At 59.0% G+C, this 17,768-nt stretch overlaps 1 protein-coding gene across 5 annotated transcripts in view; it reads left to right on the forward strand.

Annotated features, from left to right (window-relative positions):
* The window catches only part of tnip1 (TNFAIP3 interacting protein 1), a 146,053-nt gene that overhangs the window by 111,424 nt on the left and 16,861 nt on the right, over positions 1 to 17,768 (forward strand). For all 5 annotated transcript variants that reach the window (XM_087995110.1, XM_087995107.1, XM_087995111.1 and 2 more), the window contains exons 10-13: positions 8,418 to 8,483; positions 15,441 to 15,572; positions 17,187 to 17,315; positions 17,617 to 17,745. In XM_087995110.1, coding sequence (XP_087851236.1) covers positions 8,418 to 8,483; positions 15,441 to 15,572; positions 17,187 to 17,315; positions 17,617 to 17,745 — 456 coding nt within the window. The remainder of the gene's footprint in view (positions 1 to 8,417; positions 8,484 to 15,440; positions 15,573 to 17,186; positions 17,316 to 17,616; positions 17,746 to 17,768) is intronic.

The following is a 17,768-nucleotide window of genomic DNA, read 5'->3' on the forward strand; positions in this document are numbered from 1 at the left end:
GCGCGCTCTCCCCCTCCCTCCCGCGCGCGCTCTCCCCCCTCCCTCCCGCGCGCGCTCTCCCCCTCCCTCCCGCGCGCGCTCTCCCCCTCCCTCCCGCGCGCGCTCTCCCCCTCCCTCCCGCGCGCGCTCTCTCCCTCCCTCCCGCGCGCGCTCTCTCCCTCCCTCCCGCGCGCGCTCTCCCCCTCCCTCCCGCGCGCGCTCTCTCCCTCTCTCTCTCATGCGCGCTCTATCTCTCCCTCGCGGGCGCTCTCTCTCCCTCGCGGGCGCTCTCTCTCCCTCGCGGGCGCTCTCTCTCCCTCGCGGGCGTTCTCTCTCTCCCTCGCAGGTGTGCTTTCTCTCTCCCTCGCAGGTGTGCTTTCTCTATCCCTCGCAGGTGTGCTTTCTCTCTCCCTCGCACGTGTGCTTTCTCTCTCCCTCGCACGTGTGCTTTCTCTACCTCGCGCAGCGCGCGCGCTCTCTCTCGCGCCCTCTCGCGCGCGCTCTCTCTCTCTCGCCCTCTCGCGCGCGCGCTCTCTCTCTCGCCCTCTCGCGCGCGCGCTCTCTCTCTCGCCCTCTCGCGCGCGCGCTCTCTCTCTCGCCCTCTCGCGCGCGCGCACTCTCAGTCGCCCTCTCGCGCGCGCGCACTCTCAGTCGCCCTCTCGCGCGCGCGCTCTCTCAGTCGCCCTCTCGCGCGCGCGCTCTCTCAGTCGCCCTCTCGCGCCCGCGCTCTCTCAGTCGCCCTCTCGCGCCCGCGCTCTCTCAGCGCTCTCTCAGTCGCCCTCTCGCGCCCGCGCTCTCTCAGTCGCCCTCTCGCGCCCGCGCTCTCTCAGTCGCCCTCTCGCGCCCGCGCTCTCTCAGTCGCCCTCTCGCGCGCGCGCGCTCTCTCAGTCGCCCTCTCGCGCGCGCGCGCTCTCTCAGTCGCCCTCTCGCGCGCGCGCGCTCTCTCAGTCGCCCTCTCGCGCGCGCGCGCTCTCTCAGTCGCCCTCTCGCGCGCGCGCGCGCTCTCTCAGTCGCCCTCTCGCGCGCGCGCTCTCTCAGTCGCCCTCTCGCGCGCGCGCTCTCACAGTCGCCCTCTCGCGCGCGCGCTCTCACAGTCGCCCTCTCGCGCGCGCGCTCTCACAGTCGCCCTCTCGCGCGCGCGCTCTCACAGTCGCCCTCTCGCGCGCGCGCTCTCACAGTCGCCCTGTCGCGCGCGCGCTCTCCAAGTCGCCCTGTCGCGCGCGCGCTCTCCAAGTCGCCCTCTCGCGCGCGCGCGCTCTCTCAGTCGCCCTCTCGCGCGCGCGCGCTCTCTCTCAGGCGCCCTCACGCGCGCGCGCTCTCTCAGTCGCCATCTCGCGCGCGCGCGCTCTCAGTCGCCCTCTCGCGCGCGCGCTCTCTCAGTCGCCCTCTCGCGCGCGCGCTCTCTCAGTCGCCCTCTCGCGCGCGCGCTCTCCAAGTCGCCCTGTCGCGCGCGCGCTCTCCAAGTCGCCCTCTCGCGCGCGCGCGCTCTCTCAGTCGCCCTCTCGCGCGCGCGCGCTCTCTCTCAGGCGCCCTCACGCGCGCGCGCTCTCTCAGTCGCCATCTCGCGCGCGCGCGCTCTCAGTCGCCCTCTCGCGCGCGCGCTCTCTCAGTCGCCCTCTCGCGCGCGCGCTCTCTCAGTCGCCCTCTCGCGCGCGCGCTCTCTCAGTCGCCCTCTCGCGCGCGCGCGCCTCTCACAGTCGCCCTCTCGCGCGCGCGCTCTCACAGTCGCCCTGTCGCGCGCGCGCTCTCCAAGTCGCCCTGTCGCGCGCGCGCTCTCCAAGTCGCCCTGTCGCGCGCGCGCTCTCCAAGTCGCCCTGTCGCGCGCGCGCTCTCCAAGTCGCCCTGTCGCGCGCGCGCTCTCCAAGTCGCCCTCTCGCGCGCGCGCTCTCCAAGTCGCCCTGTCGCGCGCGCGCTCTCCAAGTCGCCCTCTCGCGCGCGCGCTCTCCAAGTCGCCCTCTCGCGCGCGCGCTCTCCAAGTCGCCCTCTCGCGCGCGCGCTCTCCAAGTCGCCCTCTCGCGCGCGCGCTCTCCAAGTCGCCCTCTCGCGCGCGCGCTCTCCGTCGCCCTCTCGCGCGCGCGCGCTCTCAGTCGCCCTCTCGCGCGCGCGCGCTCTCAGTCGCCCTCTCGCGCGCGCGCGCTCTCAGTCGCCCTCTCGCGCGCGCGCGCTCTCAGTCGCCCTCTCGCGCGCGCGCTCTCTCAGTCGCCCTCTCGCGCGCGCGCTCTCCAAGTCGCCCTCTCGCGCGCGCGCTCTCTCTCGCCGTCGTGCGCTCTCTCTCGCCCACGCCCTCTCTCTCTCGCCCACGCCCTCTCTCTCTCGCCCTCGCGCCCTCTCTCTCGCCCTCGCGCCCTCTCTCTCGCCCTCGCGCCCTCTCTCTCGCCCTCGCGCGCTCTCTCTCTCCCTCGCGGGCGCTCTCTCTCCCTCGCGGGCGTTCTCTCTCTCCCTCGCAGGTGTGCTTTCTCTCTCCCTCGCAGGTGTGCTTTCTCTCTCCCTCGCAGGTGTGCTTTCTCTCTCCCTCGCAGGTGTGCTTTCTCTCTCCCTCGCACGTGTGCTTTCTCTACGTCGCGCGCGCGCGCTCTCTCTCGCGCCCTCTCGCGCCCTCTCGCGCGCGCTCTCTCTCTCTCGCCCTCTCGCGCGCGCGCTCTCTCTCTCGCCCTCTCGCGCGCGCGCTCTCTCTCTCGCCCTCTCGCGCGCGCGCTCTCTCTCTCGCCCTCTCGCGCGCGCGCTCTCTCTGTCGCCCTCTCGCGCGCGCGCTCTCTCAGTCGCCCTCTCGCGCGCGCGCTCTCTCAGTCGCCCTCTCGCGCGCGCGCGCTCTCTCAGTCGCCCTCTCGCGCGCGCGCGCGCTCTCTCAGTCGCCCTCTCGCGCGCGCGCGCTCTCTCAGTCGCCCTCTCGCGCGCGCGCGCTCTCTCAGTCGCCCTCTCGCGCGCGCGCGCTCTCTCAGTCGCCCTCTCGCGCGCGCGCGCTCTCTCAGTCGCCCTCTCGCGCGCGCGCTCTCTCAGTCGCCCTCTCGCGCGCGCGCTCTCTCAGTCGCCCTCTCGCGCGCGCGCTCTCAGTCGCCCTCTCGCGCGCGCGCTCTCTCAGTCGCCCTCTCGCGCGCGCGCTCTCTCAGTCGCCCTCTCGCGCGCGCGCTCTCTCAGTCGCCCTCTCGCGCGCGCGCTCTCCAAGTCGCCCTCTCGCGCGCGCGCTCTCCAAGTCGCCCTCTCGCGCGCGCGCTCTCCAAGTCGCCCTCTCGCGCGCGCGCGCTCTCTCAGTCGCCCTCTCGCGCGCGCGCGCTCTCTCAGTCGCCCTCTCGCGCGCGCGCGCTCTCTCAGTCGCCCTCTCGCGCGCGCGCGCTCTCTCAGTCGCCCTCTCGCGCGCGCGCGCTCTCTCAGTCGCCCTCTCGCGCGCGCGCGCTCTCTCAGTCGCCCTCTCGCGCGCGCGCGCTCTCTCAGTCGCCCTCTCGCGCGCGCGCGCTCTCTCAGTCGCCCTCTCGCGCGCGCGCGCTCTCTCAGTCGCCCTCTCGCGCGCGCGCTCTCTCAGTCGCCCTCTCGCGCGCGCGCTCTCTCAGTCGCCCTCTCGCGCGCGCGCTCTCCAAGTCGCCCTCTCGCGCGCGCGCTCTCCAAGTCGCCCTGTCGCGCGCGCGCTCTCTCTCGCCGTCGTGCGCTCTCTCTCGCCCACGCCCTCTCTCTCTCGCCCACGCCCTCTCTCTCTCGCCCTCGCGCCCTCTCTCTCGCCCTCGCGCCCTCTCTCTCGCCCTCGCGCCCTCTCTCTCGCCCTCGCGCCCTCTCTCTCGCCCTCGCCGCTCTCTCTCGCCCTCGCCCTCGCGCGCTCTCTCACGCCCTCGCCCTCGCGCGCTCTCTCTCGCCCTCGCCCTCGCGCGCTCTCTCTCGCCCTCGCCCTCGCGCGCTCTCTCTCGCCCTCGCGCGCTTTCTCTCGCCCTCGCCCTCGCGCGCTCTCTCTCGCCCTCGCGCGCTCTCTCTCGCCCTCGCGCGCTCTCTCTCGCCCTCGCGCGCTCTCTCTCGCCCTCGCGCGCTCTCTCTCGCCCTCGCGCGCTCTCTCTCGCCCTCGCGCGCTCTCTCTCGCCCTCGCCCTCGCGCGCTCTCTCTCGCCCTCGCCCTCGCGCGCTCTCTCTCGCCCTCGCGCGCTCTCTCTCGCCCTCGCGCGCTCTCTCTCGCCCTCGCGCGCTCTCTCTCGCCCTCGCGCGCTCTCTCTCGCCCTCGCGCGCTCTCCCTCGCCCTCGCGCGCTCTCTCTCGCCCTCGCCCTCGCGCGCTCTCTCTCGCCCTCGCCCTCGCGCGCTCTCTCTCGCCCTCGCCCTCGCGCGCTCTCTCTCGCCCTCGCCCTCGCGCGCTCTCTCTCGCCCTCGCGCGCTCTCTCTCGCCCTCGCCCTCGCGCGCTCTCTCTCGCCCTCGCGCGCTCTCTCTCGCCCTCGCCCTCGCGCGCTCTCTCTCGCCCTCGCCCTCGCGCGCTCTCTCTCGCCCTCGCCCTCGCGCGCTCTCCAAGTCGCCCTGTCGCGCGCGCGCTCTCCAAGTCGCCCTCTCGCGCGCGCGCTCTCCAAGTCGCCCTCTCGCGCGCGCGCTCTCCAAGTCGCCCTCTCGCGCGCGCGCTCTCCAAGTCGCCCTCTCGCGCGCGCGCTCTCCGTCGCCCTCTCGCGCGCGCGCGCTCTCAGTCGCCCTCTCGCGCGCGCGCGCTCTCAGTCGCCCTCTCGCGCGCGCGCGCTCTCAGTCGCCCTCTCGCGCGCGCGCGCTCTCAGTCGCCCTCTCGCGCGCGCGCTCTCTCAGTCGCCCTCTCGCGCGCGCGCTCTCTCAGTCGCCCTCTCGCGCGCGCGCTCTCCAAGTCGCCCTCTCGCGCGCGCGCTCTCTCTCGCCGTCGTGCGCTCTCTCTCGCCCACGCCCTCTCTCTCTCGCCCACGCCCTCTCTCTCTCGCCCTCGCGCCCTCTCTCTCGCCCTCGCGCCCTCTCTCTCGCCCTCGCGCCCTCTCTCTCGCCCTCGCGCCCTCTCTCTCGCCCTCGCGCGCTCTCTCTCGCCCTCGCCGCTCTCTCTCGCCCTCGCCCTCGCGCGCTCTCTCTCGCCCTCGCCCTCGCGCGCTCTCTCTCGCCCTCGCCCTCGCGCGCTCTCTCTCGCCCTCGCCCTCGCGCGCTCTCTCTCGCCCTCGCCCTCGCGCGCTCTCTCTCGCCCTCGCGCGCTTTCTCTCGCCCTCGCCCTCGCGCGCTCTCTCTCGCCCTCGCGCGCTCTCTCTCGCCCTCGCGCGCTCTCTCTCGCCCTCGCGCGCTCTCTCTCGCCCTCGCCCTCGCGCGCTCTCTCTCGCCCTCGCCCTCGCGCGCTCTCTCTCGCCCTCGCCCTCGAGCGCTCTCTCTCGCCCTCGCCCTCGCGCGCTCTCTCTCGCCCTCGCCCTCGCGCGCTCTCTCTCGCCCTCGCGCGCTCTCTCTCGCCCTCGCGCGCTCTCTCTCGCCCTCGCGCGCTCTCTCTCGCCCTCGCGCGCTCTCTCTCGCCCTCGCGCGCTCTCTCTCGCCCTCGCGCGCTCTCTCTCGCCCTCGCGCGCTCTCTCTCGCCCTCGCCCTCGCGCGCTCTCTCTCGCCCTCGCCCTCGCGCGCTCTCTCTCGCCCTCGCGCGCTCTCTCTCGCCCTCGCCCTCGCGCGCTCTCTCTCGCCCTCGCGCGCTCTCTCTCTCGCCCTCGCGCGCTCTCTCTCGCCCTCGCCCTCGCGCGCTCTCTCTCGCCCTCGCCCTCGCGCGCTCTCTCTCGCCCTCGCCCTCGCGCGCTCTCTCTCGCCCTCGCCCTCGCGCGCTCTCTCTCGCCCTCGCCCTCGCGCGCTCTCTCTCCCCCTCGCGCGCTCTCTCTCCCCCTCGCGCGCTCTCTCTCCCCCTCGCGCGCTCTCTCTCCCCCTCGCGCGCTCTCTCTCGCCCTCGCGCGCTCTCTCTCGCCCTCGCGCGCTCTCTCTCGCCCTCGCGCGCTCTCTCTCGCCCTCGCGCGCTCTCTCTCGCCCTCGCCCTCGCCCTCGCGCGCTCTCTCTCGCCCTCGCCCTCGCGCGCTCTCTCTCGCCCTCGCGCGCTCTCTCTCGCCCTCGCGCGCTCTCTCTCGCCCTCGCCCTCGCGCGTTCTCTCTCGCCCTCGCCCTCGCGCGTTCTCTCTCGCCCTCGCCCTCGCGCGTTCTCTCTCGCCCTCGCGCGTTCTCTCTCGCCCTCGCCCTCGCCCTCGCGCGCTCTCTCTCGCCCTCGCCCTCGCGCGCTCTCTCTCGCCCTCGCCCTCGCGCGCTCTCTCTCGCCCTCGCCCTCGCGCGCTCTCTCTCGCCCTCGCCCTCGCGCGCTCTCTCTCGCCCTCGCCCTCGCGCGCTCTCTCTCGCCCTCGCGCGCTCTCTCTCGCCCTCGCGCGCTCTCTCTCGCCCTCGCGCGCTCTCTCTCCCCCTCGCGCGCTCTCTCTCCCCCTCGCGCGCTCTCTCTCGCCCTCGCGCGCTCTCTCTCGCCCTCGCGCGCTCTCTCTCCCCCTCGCGCGCTCTCTCTCCCCCTCGCGCGCTCTCTCTCCCCCTCGCGCGCTCTCTCTCCCCCTCGCGCGCTCTCTCTCCCCCTCGCGCGCTCTCTCTCGCCCTCGCGCGCTCTCTCTCGCCCTCGCGCTCTCTCTCTCACCCTCGCCCTCGCGCGCTCTCTCGCCCTCTCTCCCTCGCCCGCGCCCTCTCTCCCTCGCCCGCGCCCTCTCTCCCTCGCCCGCGCTCTCTCTCCGTCGCGCCCGCGCTCTCTCTCCGTCGCGCCCGCGCTCTCTCTCCGTCGCGCCCGCGCTCTCTCTCCGTCGCGCCCGCGCTCTCCCTCGTGCACGCTCTCTCTCCCCCTCGCGCGCACGCGTACTCTCTCTCTCTCTCCCCCTCGCGCGCACGCTCTCTCTCTCTCCCCCTCGCGCGCACGCTCTCTCTCTCTCCCTCGCGCATGCTCTCTCTCTCTACCTCGCGCGCGCACACTCTCTCTCTCTCTCTCCCTCGTGCGCCCGCACTCTCTCTCTCTCTCGCCCTTGCACGCGGGCTCTCTCTCTCGCCCTCGCGCGAGAGCGCGCGCTCTCTCTCTTTCGCTCTCGCGCAAAAGCACGCGCTTTCCCTCTCTCGCGCGCACGCGCGAACTGTCTCTCCCTCGCGCGCGCGCTCCCTCTCTCGCCGTCTCGCACGAGCGCGCTCTCTCTCGCCCTCACACGAGCGCGCTCTCTCTCGCTCTCCCTCTCTCGGGCTCCCTCTCTGTCGCGCTCTCGCTGTCTCTCGCTGTCTCTCGCGCGCTGTCTCATGCGCTCTCACGCTCTCTCTCGCATTCGCGCACTCTCTTTCATTCGCACATGCGCTCTCTTACCTCTCTCTCGCATGCTCTAGCTCTCTCTCATTCGCTCCTTGCTCGTGCTCTCTCTCATTCACTCCTTGCTTGCTTTCTCTCTCTCTTTCGCACGCTGTCTATCTCTTGCTCTCGTGCTCATTTGCTCCACATGCCATCTCTCTCTCACATGCTCTCTCGCATCCTTTCTCTCTCACTCTCCCACTCACTCTCTCACTATTTCTCTCTCTCTCTTGTGTTCGCTCTTGCGTGCTCCTGCTGTCTCTCTGTCTCTGTCTGTCTCTCTCGCTCGCTCTCTCTCCCGATCTCTTTCATGCTCTTGTGCTCTCTTGCACGCTCTCTCTCACTCGCACACTCTCTTACATGCATTGTCTCTCACTCTCGCAGGCATTCTCTTGCTCTCTATCTCTTTCGTGCGCACTCTCTCTCTCTCTCCGATGCTCGCTCACACTCTTACGGTCTCTCGTGCTCTCTCTTACTCTCGCGCTTTCGCGTGCTCTCTCTCTCGCTCACGGTCTTCCTATCCCTCGCTCTCTCGCATGCGCGCTCTCTTTCCACTTTCTCGCACGCGCGCTCTCTCTCTCACTCTCTGCCTGTCTCTCTCTCACTCGCGCACGCGCTCTCTTTCCTCCCTCTCGCGTGCACACACGCGCATCTGTCTCACGCACTCTCTCTCTCGCTCTCCGCTCTCTTTCTCCCCGCTCTTTCTCTTGTTCACTCCTCACTCGCTTTCTCTCTCTTTTGCACGCTGTCTCTCTCTTGCTCTCGCGCTCGTTTGCTCCGCATGCCATCTCTCTCTCACACACGTGCCATCTCGCTGTCCACTCGCTCTCGCGTGTTCTCTCTCTCGCTATTTCTCTTGCCATTTCTCTCCCTCTCACCCGCGCTCTCCCCCTCCCTCTGTGTCTTCCCCGTCGCCCTCTGTGTCTCTCTCTCTCTCTTTCTTCCTGTTGCTGTCTGTTAACCCTGCGCTTTCCTTCAGTCAGTCTCCGTCTGGATTGGCCTCCCTCCCCCTTGCTCTCGTCCCTCACTTTCTGTTTGTTTTCGGTGCAGGGGAAGCCAGTTGTCACTTTGAGCGTTGTTTTTTTCCGTCCTCTCGGACCCTCAGTCCGCGCCTGTGGGGTCGGTTTGGGCTCTGATTGCTGTTTGTTTTGAATTCCAGCTGTTGGAAGTGAACAAACAATGGGATCAGCAATTCCGGAGCATGAAGCAACAGTACGAGCAAAAGGTGAGGGCCCAGGGCTCGATCGTTCATTCACAAGAATTTGGGGAAAGGTGTGAGGGACCCGCGGAAGTGTGCGGGTGCAGCCGGCAGTTTGAATCTGCTCTGGGCTAACAGGGATGAGCTGGATTTATGGAAACAAATCCTGTCTATGTTGGGAATTGAAAATATGAGCAGAAAATTCTTAGAAATATTTGGACACCATCTTGGATCATAGATTCCATAGTTTGATAGAATCCCGACAGTGTGGAAAGAGGCCATTCAGCCCATTGACTGTGCACCGACCCTGCAAAGAGCATTCCACCCAGACTCACCCCCTCAACACTAATCCCGTAGCTCTGCATTTTCCATGGCTAATCCACCTAACCCGCACCTCACCTTTGGACTGTGGGAGGAAGACGGAAACCCACGCAGACATGGAGGGAATGGGGAATGTGCAAACTCCACACAGTCAAACACCCGAGGTGGAACTAAATCCCTGGACAGCGAAACAGAATTGTATAGGTTTCTATGAGATTCCCCCTCATTCTTCTCAACTCCAGTGAATATGGTCCTAACCATAAGACCATAAGACATAGGAGTGGAAGTAAGGCCATTCGGCCCATCAAGTCCACTCCGCCATTCAATCATGGCTGATGCGCATTTCAGCTCCACTTACCAGCGTTCTCCCCGTAGCCCTTAATTCCTCGAGACAACAAGAATCTATCAATCTCGGCCTTGAAGACATTTAGCGTCCCGGCTTCCACTGCACTCCGTGGCAATGAATTCCACAGGCCCACAACTCTCTGGCTGAAGAAATGCCTCCGCATTTCTGTTCTGAAATGACCCCCTCTAATTCTAAGGCTGTGTCCACGGGTCCTAGTCTCCTCGTTTAACTGAAACAATTTCCTAGCATCCACCTTTTCCAAGCCATGTATTATTTTGTACGTCTCTATTAAGTCTCCCCTTAATCTTCTAAACTCCAACGAATACAATCCCAGTATCCTCAGCCGTTCCTCATATGTTAGACCTGTCATTCCAGGGATCATCCGTGTAACCAGCCCACTCTCCCTTCCTGCCATCGCAGGAATCCGTCTGGGAAACGTTTGCTGTGCTCTCTCCATCAGCAGAACATCCTTCCTAACAAGGAGACCAAACCTACACACACTACTCCCGGGGGTGGTCTCACCAAGACCCTCTGCAATTGCAGGAAGACATTAATGTTGCTCCAAAATGAGATAACGAGAGTCCAGAGACAGTATATTCCTGTTAGGGTGAAAGGGAAGGCTGGTAGGTATAGGGAATGCTGGATGACTGAAGAAATTGAGGGTTTGGTTAAGAAAAAGAAGGAAGCATATTTAAGGTATAGACAAGATAGATCAAGTGAATCCTTAAGAGTATAAAGGCAGTAGGAATATACTTAAGAGGGAAATCAGGAGGGCAAAAAAGGGACATGAGATAGCTTTGGCAAATAGAATTAAGGAGAATCCAAAGGGTTCTTACAAATACATTAAGGACAAAAGGGTAACTAGGGAGCAAACAGGGCCCCTCGAAGATCATCTGTCCACCCCTGAGGCTCCCAGCCTCATTCCTGATGAAGGGCTCTGGCCTGAAACGTTGATTCTCCTGCTCCTCGGATGCTGCCTGACCTGCTGTGTTTTTCCAGCACCACACTCTCAATCCCTGAAAGATCAGCAAGGTGGCCTTTGTGTGGAGCTGCAGAGAATGGGGGAGATACTAAATGAATATTTTGCATCAGTATTTACTGTGGAAAAGGACATGGAAGGTAGAGAAGATAGTGGAATAGATGGTGACATCTTGAAACATGTCTAGATTACAGAGGAGGAAGTGCTGGATGTCTTGAAACTGGTAAACGTTGATAAATCCCCAGGATCTGATCAGGTGTACCCTAGAACTCTGTGGGAAGCTAGGGAAATGATAGCTGGGCCTCTTGCTGAGATATCTGTATCATCAATGGTCACAGGTGAGGTGCCAGAAGACTGGAGGTTGGCAAACGTGGTGTCACTGTTTAAGAAGGGCGGTAAAAACAAGCCAGGGGACTGTAGACCGGTGAGCCTGACCTCGGTGGTGGGAAATTGTTGGAGGGAATCCTGAGGGACAGGATTTACATGTATTTGGAAAGGCAAAGACTGATTTGGAATAGTCAACATGGCTTTGTGCGTGGGAAATCATGTCTCACAAACTTGATTGAGTTTTTTGAAAAATAACAGAGGATTGATAAGGGCAGAGCAGTAGATGTGATCTATATGGACTTCAGTAAGGTGTTCGACAAGGTTCCCCATGGGAGACTGATTAGCAAGGTTAGATCTCATGGAATAGAGGGAGAAGTAACCATTTGGATACAGAACTGGCTCAAAGCTAGAAGGCAGAGGGTGGTGGTGGAAGGTTGTTTTTCAGACTGGAGGCCTGTGACCAGTGGAGTGTCACAAGGATCGGTGCTGGGCCCTCTACTTTTTGTCATTTACATAAATGATTTGGATGCGAGCATAAGAGGTACAGTTAGTAAGTTTGCAGATGACACCAAAATTGGAGGTGTAGTGGACAGCGAAGGAGGTTACCTCAGATTACAACAGGATCTGGACCAGATGGGTCAATGGGCTGAGGAGTGGCAGATGGAGATTAATTCAGATAAATGCGAGGTGCTGCATTTTGGGAAAGCAAATCTTAGCAGGACTTATACACTTAATGGTAAGGTCCTAGGGAGTATTGCTGAACAAAGAGACCTTGGAGTGCAGGTTCATTGCTCCTTGAGAGTGGAGTCACAGGTAGATAGGATAGTGAAGGCAGCGTTTGGTATGCTTTCCTTTATTGGTCAGAGTATTGAGTACAGGAGTTGGGAGGTCACGGTGTGGCTGTACAGGACATTGGTTAGGCCACTGTTGGAATATTGCGAGCAATTCTGATCTCCTTCCTATCGGAGAGATGTTGTGAAACTTGAAAGGGTTCAGAAAAGATTGACAAGGATGTTGCCAGGGTTGGAGGATCTGAGCTACAGGAAAAGGTTGAGTAGGCTGGGACTGTTTTCCCTGCAGCGTCGAAGGTTGAGGGGTGGCCTTATAGAGGTTTATAAAATCATGAGGGACATGGATAGGATAAATAGGCAAAGTCTTTTCCCTGGGGTCGGGGAGACCAGAACTAGAGGGCATAGGTTTAGGGTGAGAGGGGAAAGATATAAAAGAGACCTAAGGGGCAACTTTTTCACGCAGAGGGTGGTACGTGTATGGACTGAGCTGCCAGAGGAAGTAGTGGAGGCTGGTACAATTGCAACATTTAAGAGGCATTTGGATGGGTATATGAATAGGAAGGGTTTGGAGGGATATGGGCCGGGTGCTGACAGGTGGGACGAGATTGGGTTGGGATATCTGCTCGGCATGGACGGGTTGGACCGAAGAGTCTGTTTCCGTGCTGTACATCTCTCTGAGTCTCCCTGTAAAGGCCAACATACCATTTCCCTCCTACACTGCCTGCTGCACCGTCAGTGTTTATTTTCAGTGACTGGTGTGCGAGGGCACTGAGACCTCGCCCTTTCCCAATCTATCGCCATTCCGATAATAATCTGCCTTTTTATGTAGTCACTGTTTAAATACTGGAACATTGGAAGCCAACTTGTGAGCAAGATTTCAAAATTAGAAATATAATAATTAAGAAATCATCTGTTGCTTTTGTGACATGAATTGAGAGATAAATATAGAACCGCAGTAGTATCTCTACCCATTCACAAGAGGAAGATGCTGATTAATGATAACGGTTCAGAGAATGGGGAACTGAGTTCAGCACCGGCTTATTTGTTCAGTTTGAGATTAGACTGATATGAAAATCTCTTTAGTCTCCTAGTTGTAAGAGGTTTGGGTGTTTGCCATCCAGTTTTGTGGCTCAGTGGTTAGCACTGCTGCCTCACGGCACCAGGGACCCGGGTTCGATTCCACCCTCTGTGTGGAGTTGGCACATTCTCCCCGTGTCTGCGTGGGTTTCCTCCGGGTGCTCCAGTTTCGTCCCACAATCCAGAGATGTGCAAGTCAGAGTGAATTGGCCACGAGAAAGTACCCCATAGTGCCCAGCAATATGCAAGCCTTGGGTTAGCCTTGGGCAAAGCAGGATTACAGGGAGAGGGGTGGGTCTGGATTGGATGCTGACTGGAGGGTCAGTGAGGGCCAACTGGCCTGCTTCCCCAGTGAAAGTATCAAGACCCATGTGCCCATGGGAAGTATGCCGTGGGATCCTGAATATTCAGGTGGGGCGTCTATTAAAGGTTCCATCCCTACACAAGCCCAAGCTTCAGTGCCACCACCTTCTGACTCAGGCAAGCCTGCTACGCATTGAGCCACAACTAGGGGTTTAAGTTGTGTGGGTGGGGTCTGCAATGAGCCAGTAAGAAATCCCTGGGGAGCAAAACACAAGCCACTGACCAACAAGCCCTGACGTGGTTCAGGCCTGGAAACAGCGAGTGGGATATTGGCGAGAAAAACAAACTTACCATTTCAACCCTCCAGAAGGACAGGGGAGGGACACCGTCTCCTCCAAACCCACCACATCCTGACTTGGAAACTGTCACTGTTCCTTCAGTGTCGGTCGGTCAAAATCCTGGAACTCCCACCCTCAGGGCATTGTGGGTCTACCATTGTGCTTCACGAAGGGAGCTCACCACTGCCTTTTCAAGGGGTATTTAGGGACGGGCAACAAATCGCAACTTGACCAGCGATGCCCATATCCCAGGAAGGATCAGGGCCTGCTCCAAGACTCAAGTGTTGCTGGCATTTTGTCATCTCTCTCTCTGCCCAGTGCACTCGTCAGTTTGGTTGTCATATTTCTTACAATCCTGAGGTTGTGGTCACTCACCCACCCACCTGTTCCTGGTTAATCCTCATCTTCCCATCAGCCTTAGTGCCTCCTTGCAATAGGCCTCTGAGTGGTCATCCTGGAAACAAACGCAGGTTGTGCCTCATTCTGACGTAGTGCACAGATCAGACTGAATCCCTGTGGCCTCGGGGTACTCTTATGGTCCTAAGTCATCTGGTCCAACAAATCCTTGATCTTGAACGATTTCACTCAGGATGTCTGACCCCTCACCTTCTCTGTCATCTCCCCTGTCCCCGTGCTCCTCTGTACCTGGATATCCTCCTGTCTCTCCCTGACTTTTAGTCGCTGCCCTGTGAGGGGCTGTGTGTTGAGCACCTCGGTCCCTAAACCCTGCAGTTCCACCTGTCAATCCCTTCTTTTTAAAACCTTCCTCTTCGGCCAAACTTGGTCATCGATCCTAACGCCTGCTGGTGGACCCCAATGTCAAATGCCATTTGATAGCTGCCCCTTTCCAAGTGACTCTGGAGTGGGGGATGTTTCATTGCATTAGGTGTGGTATTTACTTGTAATTGTTGTTGTAAAGGTCTGAAAAATCATTGTTTCTAGAATATTCTATTGACTTCCACTGGGTGGCAGCATTTGAAAGGAAAACTCCATTGACACTCCAAAATCACCCAACACCAGGTTATAGTCCAACAGGTTTAATTGGAAGCACTAGCTTTCTGGACACTGCTCCTTCGTCACATGGTTGTGGAATGTCAGATAGCTTTCAGAGCACTGAATTACTGGTGCTTCCAAATAAACATGTTGGACTATAACCTGGTGTTGGGTGATTTTGAACTTTGAGGAGAAAGTGAGGACTGGAGATCAGAGCTGAAAATGTGTTGCTGGAAAAGCGCAGCAGGTCAGGCAGCATCCAAGGAACAGGAGAATCGATGTTTCGGGCATAATTCCTGAAGAAGGGCTCATGCCCGAAACGTCGATTCTCCTGTTCCTTGGATGCTGCCTGACCTGCTGCGCTTTTCCAGCAACACATTTTCAGCTCTGATTTTTAACTTTGTACACCCCAGTCCAACACTTGCTCCTCCACATCATGACTCCCATTAACACTCAATACCATGGAATGCTGTGTTCCCTGAACTTTGCTCACATCAATACAGCATGTGACTAACGTGTGGCACTCTTTAACTAACTCCTCCCTCCCTAACCCGTGTAATATTGACTACAATCACTGGAGATATTTCCTTGGATAGGGGTAGGCCGTGGGACAATTTGATAGTAGCTTCTTGGGAATAATGAGGGGCCTAGCCGAGGGGAGGAGGGTAGGATGAAGCCATTGCAAATAAACAAACACAACATGGAGGTGAAAATCCTTTTCACTCAGCGAGTGCACTGCCTGAAAATGTGGTGGAGGCAGCTTCAAGAGGGGCACTGGGTGGTTATTTGTTTGTTTGATGTGCAGGGACATGGGGAAAGGACAGGTGATTTGCAGTAAGAACCAGAACTGGTGCAGACACGATGGGCTGAATAGCCTCATCCTGTGCTGTAACAATTCTGTGATTCTGCTACAAAAAGTGATAGTGACGTGAAATTAAGGGATAAGGTCAGTATTTATTGTCCTATCCCAGAGGGCAGTTAAGGGTCCAAGCATGTTGCTGTGGGTCTGGAGTCACATGTGGGCCAGGTCAGGTAAGGATGGCAGATTCCTTCCCTAAAGGACATTAGTGAACCAGATGGGTTTTTCCAACAATGGTCATTATTTGGTTTCTAATTCCAGCTAATTATTGAATTCAAATACCACCATCTGCCTTGGCAGGATGCAAACCCAGTCCCCAGGACATTTCCTGGGTCTCTGGATTAACAGGCCAGCGATAATGCGACTAGGACATCACCTCCCCTGGCTCGCTGATGTCCTTCCTTCAGGGAAGGCAACCTGCTGTCCTTACCTGACCTGGCTTCCAGGTGACTCCAAACCCACCACAATGTGATTGACTTGTAATTGCCCGCTGGGAGGGTTTTAACCACCCGCTCCGTTGTCGGGAAGCACACTGAGATGCCTTTTGAAGGAAGGAAGATGAGGGAGTGGCCAGCTAACACTGACTTTTGCCAGGAATACAGAACAGGACTGCTGGCTGGTTCTGGTAAATGTTCTCCATCTGGTTCCAGATTGTGGAGCTGAGGCAGCGATTGGCCCGGTCCCAGAAGGAGCTGAGTGAGCGCGAGAATGGCTACGAAGAGAAACAGAGGGACTTCGACAGGAAGTTACTGCTGGCCAAGTCAAAGATTGAGAGTGGAGAGGTACAGAGTTTCTCAGGCTGCACTGTGCACCCGCAGCGTAAGGAAGGAGAGCAGGGCTGGACTATAAGGCTCCGCGAGTGGATCCTTCCCTTCATTCAGACTGTGTGGCTGATGGTCAATCTCCATCAGACTTCCAGTCCACCCTTCATATCCCATGATTGTCCGAATGCCCAAACATCCATCTACCCCAACATTGAATATATTCAACAATGGGTGTCCCCATAATCCTTGGGGTTGAGACTTCCAGAAGTTCACAGTCCTCTGTAGAAACATTTTCTCCTCTTTAGACCAAAGTGATTTTCCCTTTCTCCTCCGGCCGCAGCCCTCCACGTTCAAGATTCCCCAGCCGGGGAGAAACCATATTAGTGTTGAGCTCTCTCCGAATTGTGTCTGTTTCAAAGAGATCGCTTCATCTCTGTTCTGGACATTATAGGTCCAATTTGCTCAGCCACTCCCCTGAAGACAATTCTCTATCCCAGGAAACGATCTCCTGAAATACTGTTATATTATTTCCAAGGTATTATAACGTTCTTAAACACAAATATTCAAAATCTTTCACAGTAAAGGAAGGCATAAACGTTTGTTTAACATCTCTGCTATTTCCTCATTCCCCAGGATTATTTCCCTATTTCTGCCTCGGAGGGATCAATATTTATTTTGGCTACTCCCCTCTTTTTTTAAAAAACATTTATCTGTTATTTTTGTTTCCAGCTAGTTGACACTCATTCTATTTTTCTGCCCTTTACTAACTGTTGGTGATTGGTGTCTAAAACATTCCTAATCTTCAGATGTCCTATTGTTTTTATAAATGTGAAAATGCTCTACTTTTAATCAAATGCTATCCTTAACGTCCCCTGGAAAGCACTGCTAGATTTTCATGCTGAGCTGTTTTGCTTTTATGCAATAGATTTTATTGCATATTTTGAACCATGTCTTTTTACAGTCCTCACTATTTACTGCCATTCCTATTTTCAGTCCATTTACCCCCATCATTCCCTTGAAATTGGCTTTGTATCAGTTTGAAATTCACGTTCACCCTCTCAGGAGATGGGCAGTTGTTTTTAATCGGGGGTAAAACTTGAGCCTGTGTGATTTCCTGCAAAGGACAAAGTGAGGACTTTGATGAAGGGCTTATGCCCGAAATGTCGATTCTCCTGCTCCTCGGATGCTGCCTGACCTGCTGTGCTTTCCCAGCGCCACACTTTTCAACTCTGACTCTCCTGTAAAACCAACAAAGTTCAGAAACAAGTTGGAGAACAAGTCTTGCCAGAGTGGACAAGCCAGATGATTTGTATTTCTGTAAATTATTTCACCATCACAGGGGCTAGATATGTTGTTCTCTCACTCTCCCACACTCACTCTCTATTCTGCACACCCTCCCTCTCTCACTCCCTTCCCTCTCTGTCTTGTATGTGCAGCGTCTTCTTCTGAAGTTATGGGCCAATGATTTCCTGACTACTTTATTTGCTTGTTCACTTTCTTCGCTCACTCTCTGGTCGTTTCAGTGTCCCTTCGCTACACAACACAGTCATTCGCTTTGTCAGAGGTGCTGGATAAATGGGACTGCAGCCAGCGACTGAGAATCCTTTATCTGTCTCCATGTTTGTCCTTCAGAGCGAGAAGGAGAGGTGTCTAGCAGAGATGAAGGAGCTGAAACAGAGGAACCAGTGTCTGCAGAACCAGCTCCTGCCCCTCACCAAACAGCGGGAATACCAGGAAAAGGAAATTCAGCGTCTCAACAAGGTCAGGCACCAGCCTCCTTGGGTAACCCTTGGATCCAGGAATGCCCACACACACACACCCCCACCCACACACACACACACACACACACACACACACATACACACACACGTATTCATGTACATACACGCGTGCGCGCGCACATGTGTATACGTTCGTGTACATGGACGCATGCACATGGGTACACATACATGGGCGCACACATGTGTACACATGGACATGCACACACGTGCGTAAACGCGCACAGCCAATTTTCCCAGCTAATTTCAGTCCTGTCACTGACAGCCCTCTGTTTCTTCCCTAGGCCTTGGGTGAGGCTCTCGCTGCACAGCCATCGAGCCCACAGCCGGTTCTGTTCAGCAACACCAGTGACTCGTGTATGAGTGCGAGGAGGACTGAGCTCCTCACCCAGATCGAGGTGCTCAAGCAGCAGGTGAGTAGATAATCCCAAACTCC

The sequence above is a fragment of the Chiloscyllium plagiosum genome, unplaced genomic scaffold (genome assembly GCF_037043375.1).
Source record: "Chiloscyllium plagiosum isolate Xiang-an unplaced genomic scaffold, Cpla_swu_hap1 HiC_scaffold_16, whole genome shotgun sequence".
Lineage (NCBI taxonomy): Eukaryota > Metazoa > Chordata > Chondrichthyes > Orectolobiformes > Hemiscylliidae > Chiloscyllium > Chiloscyllium plagiosum.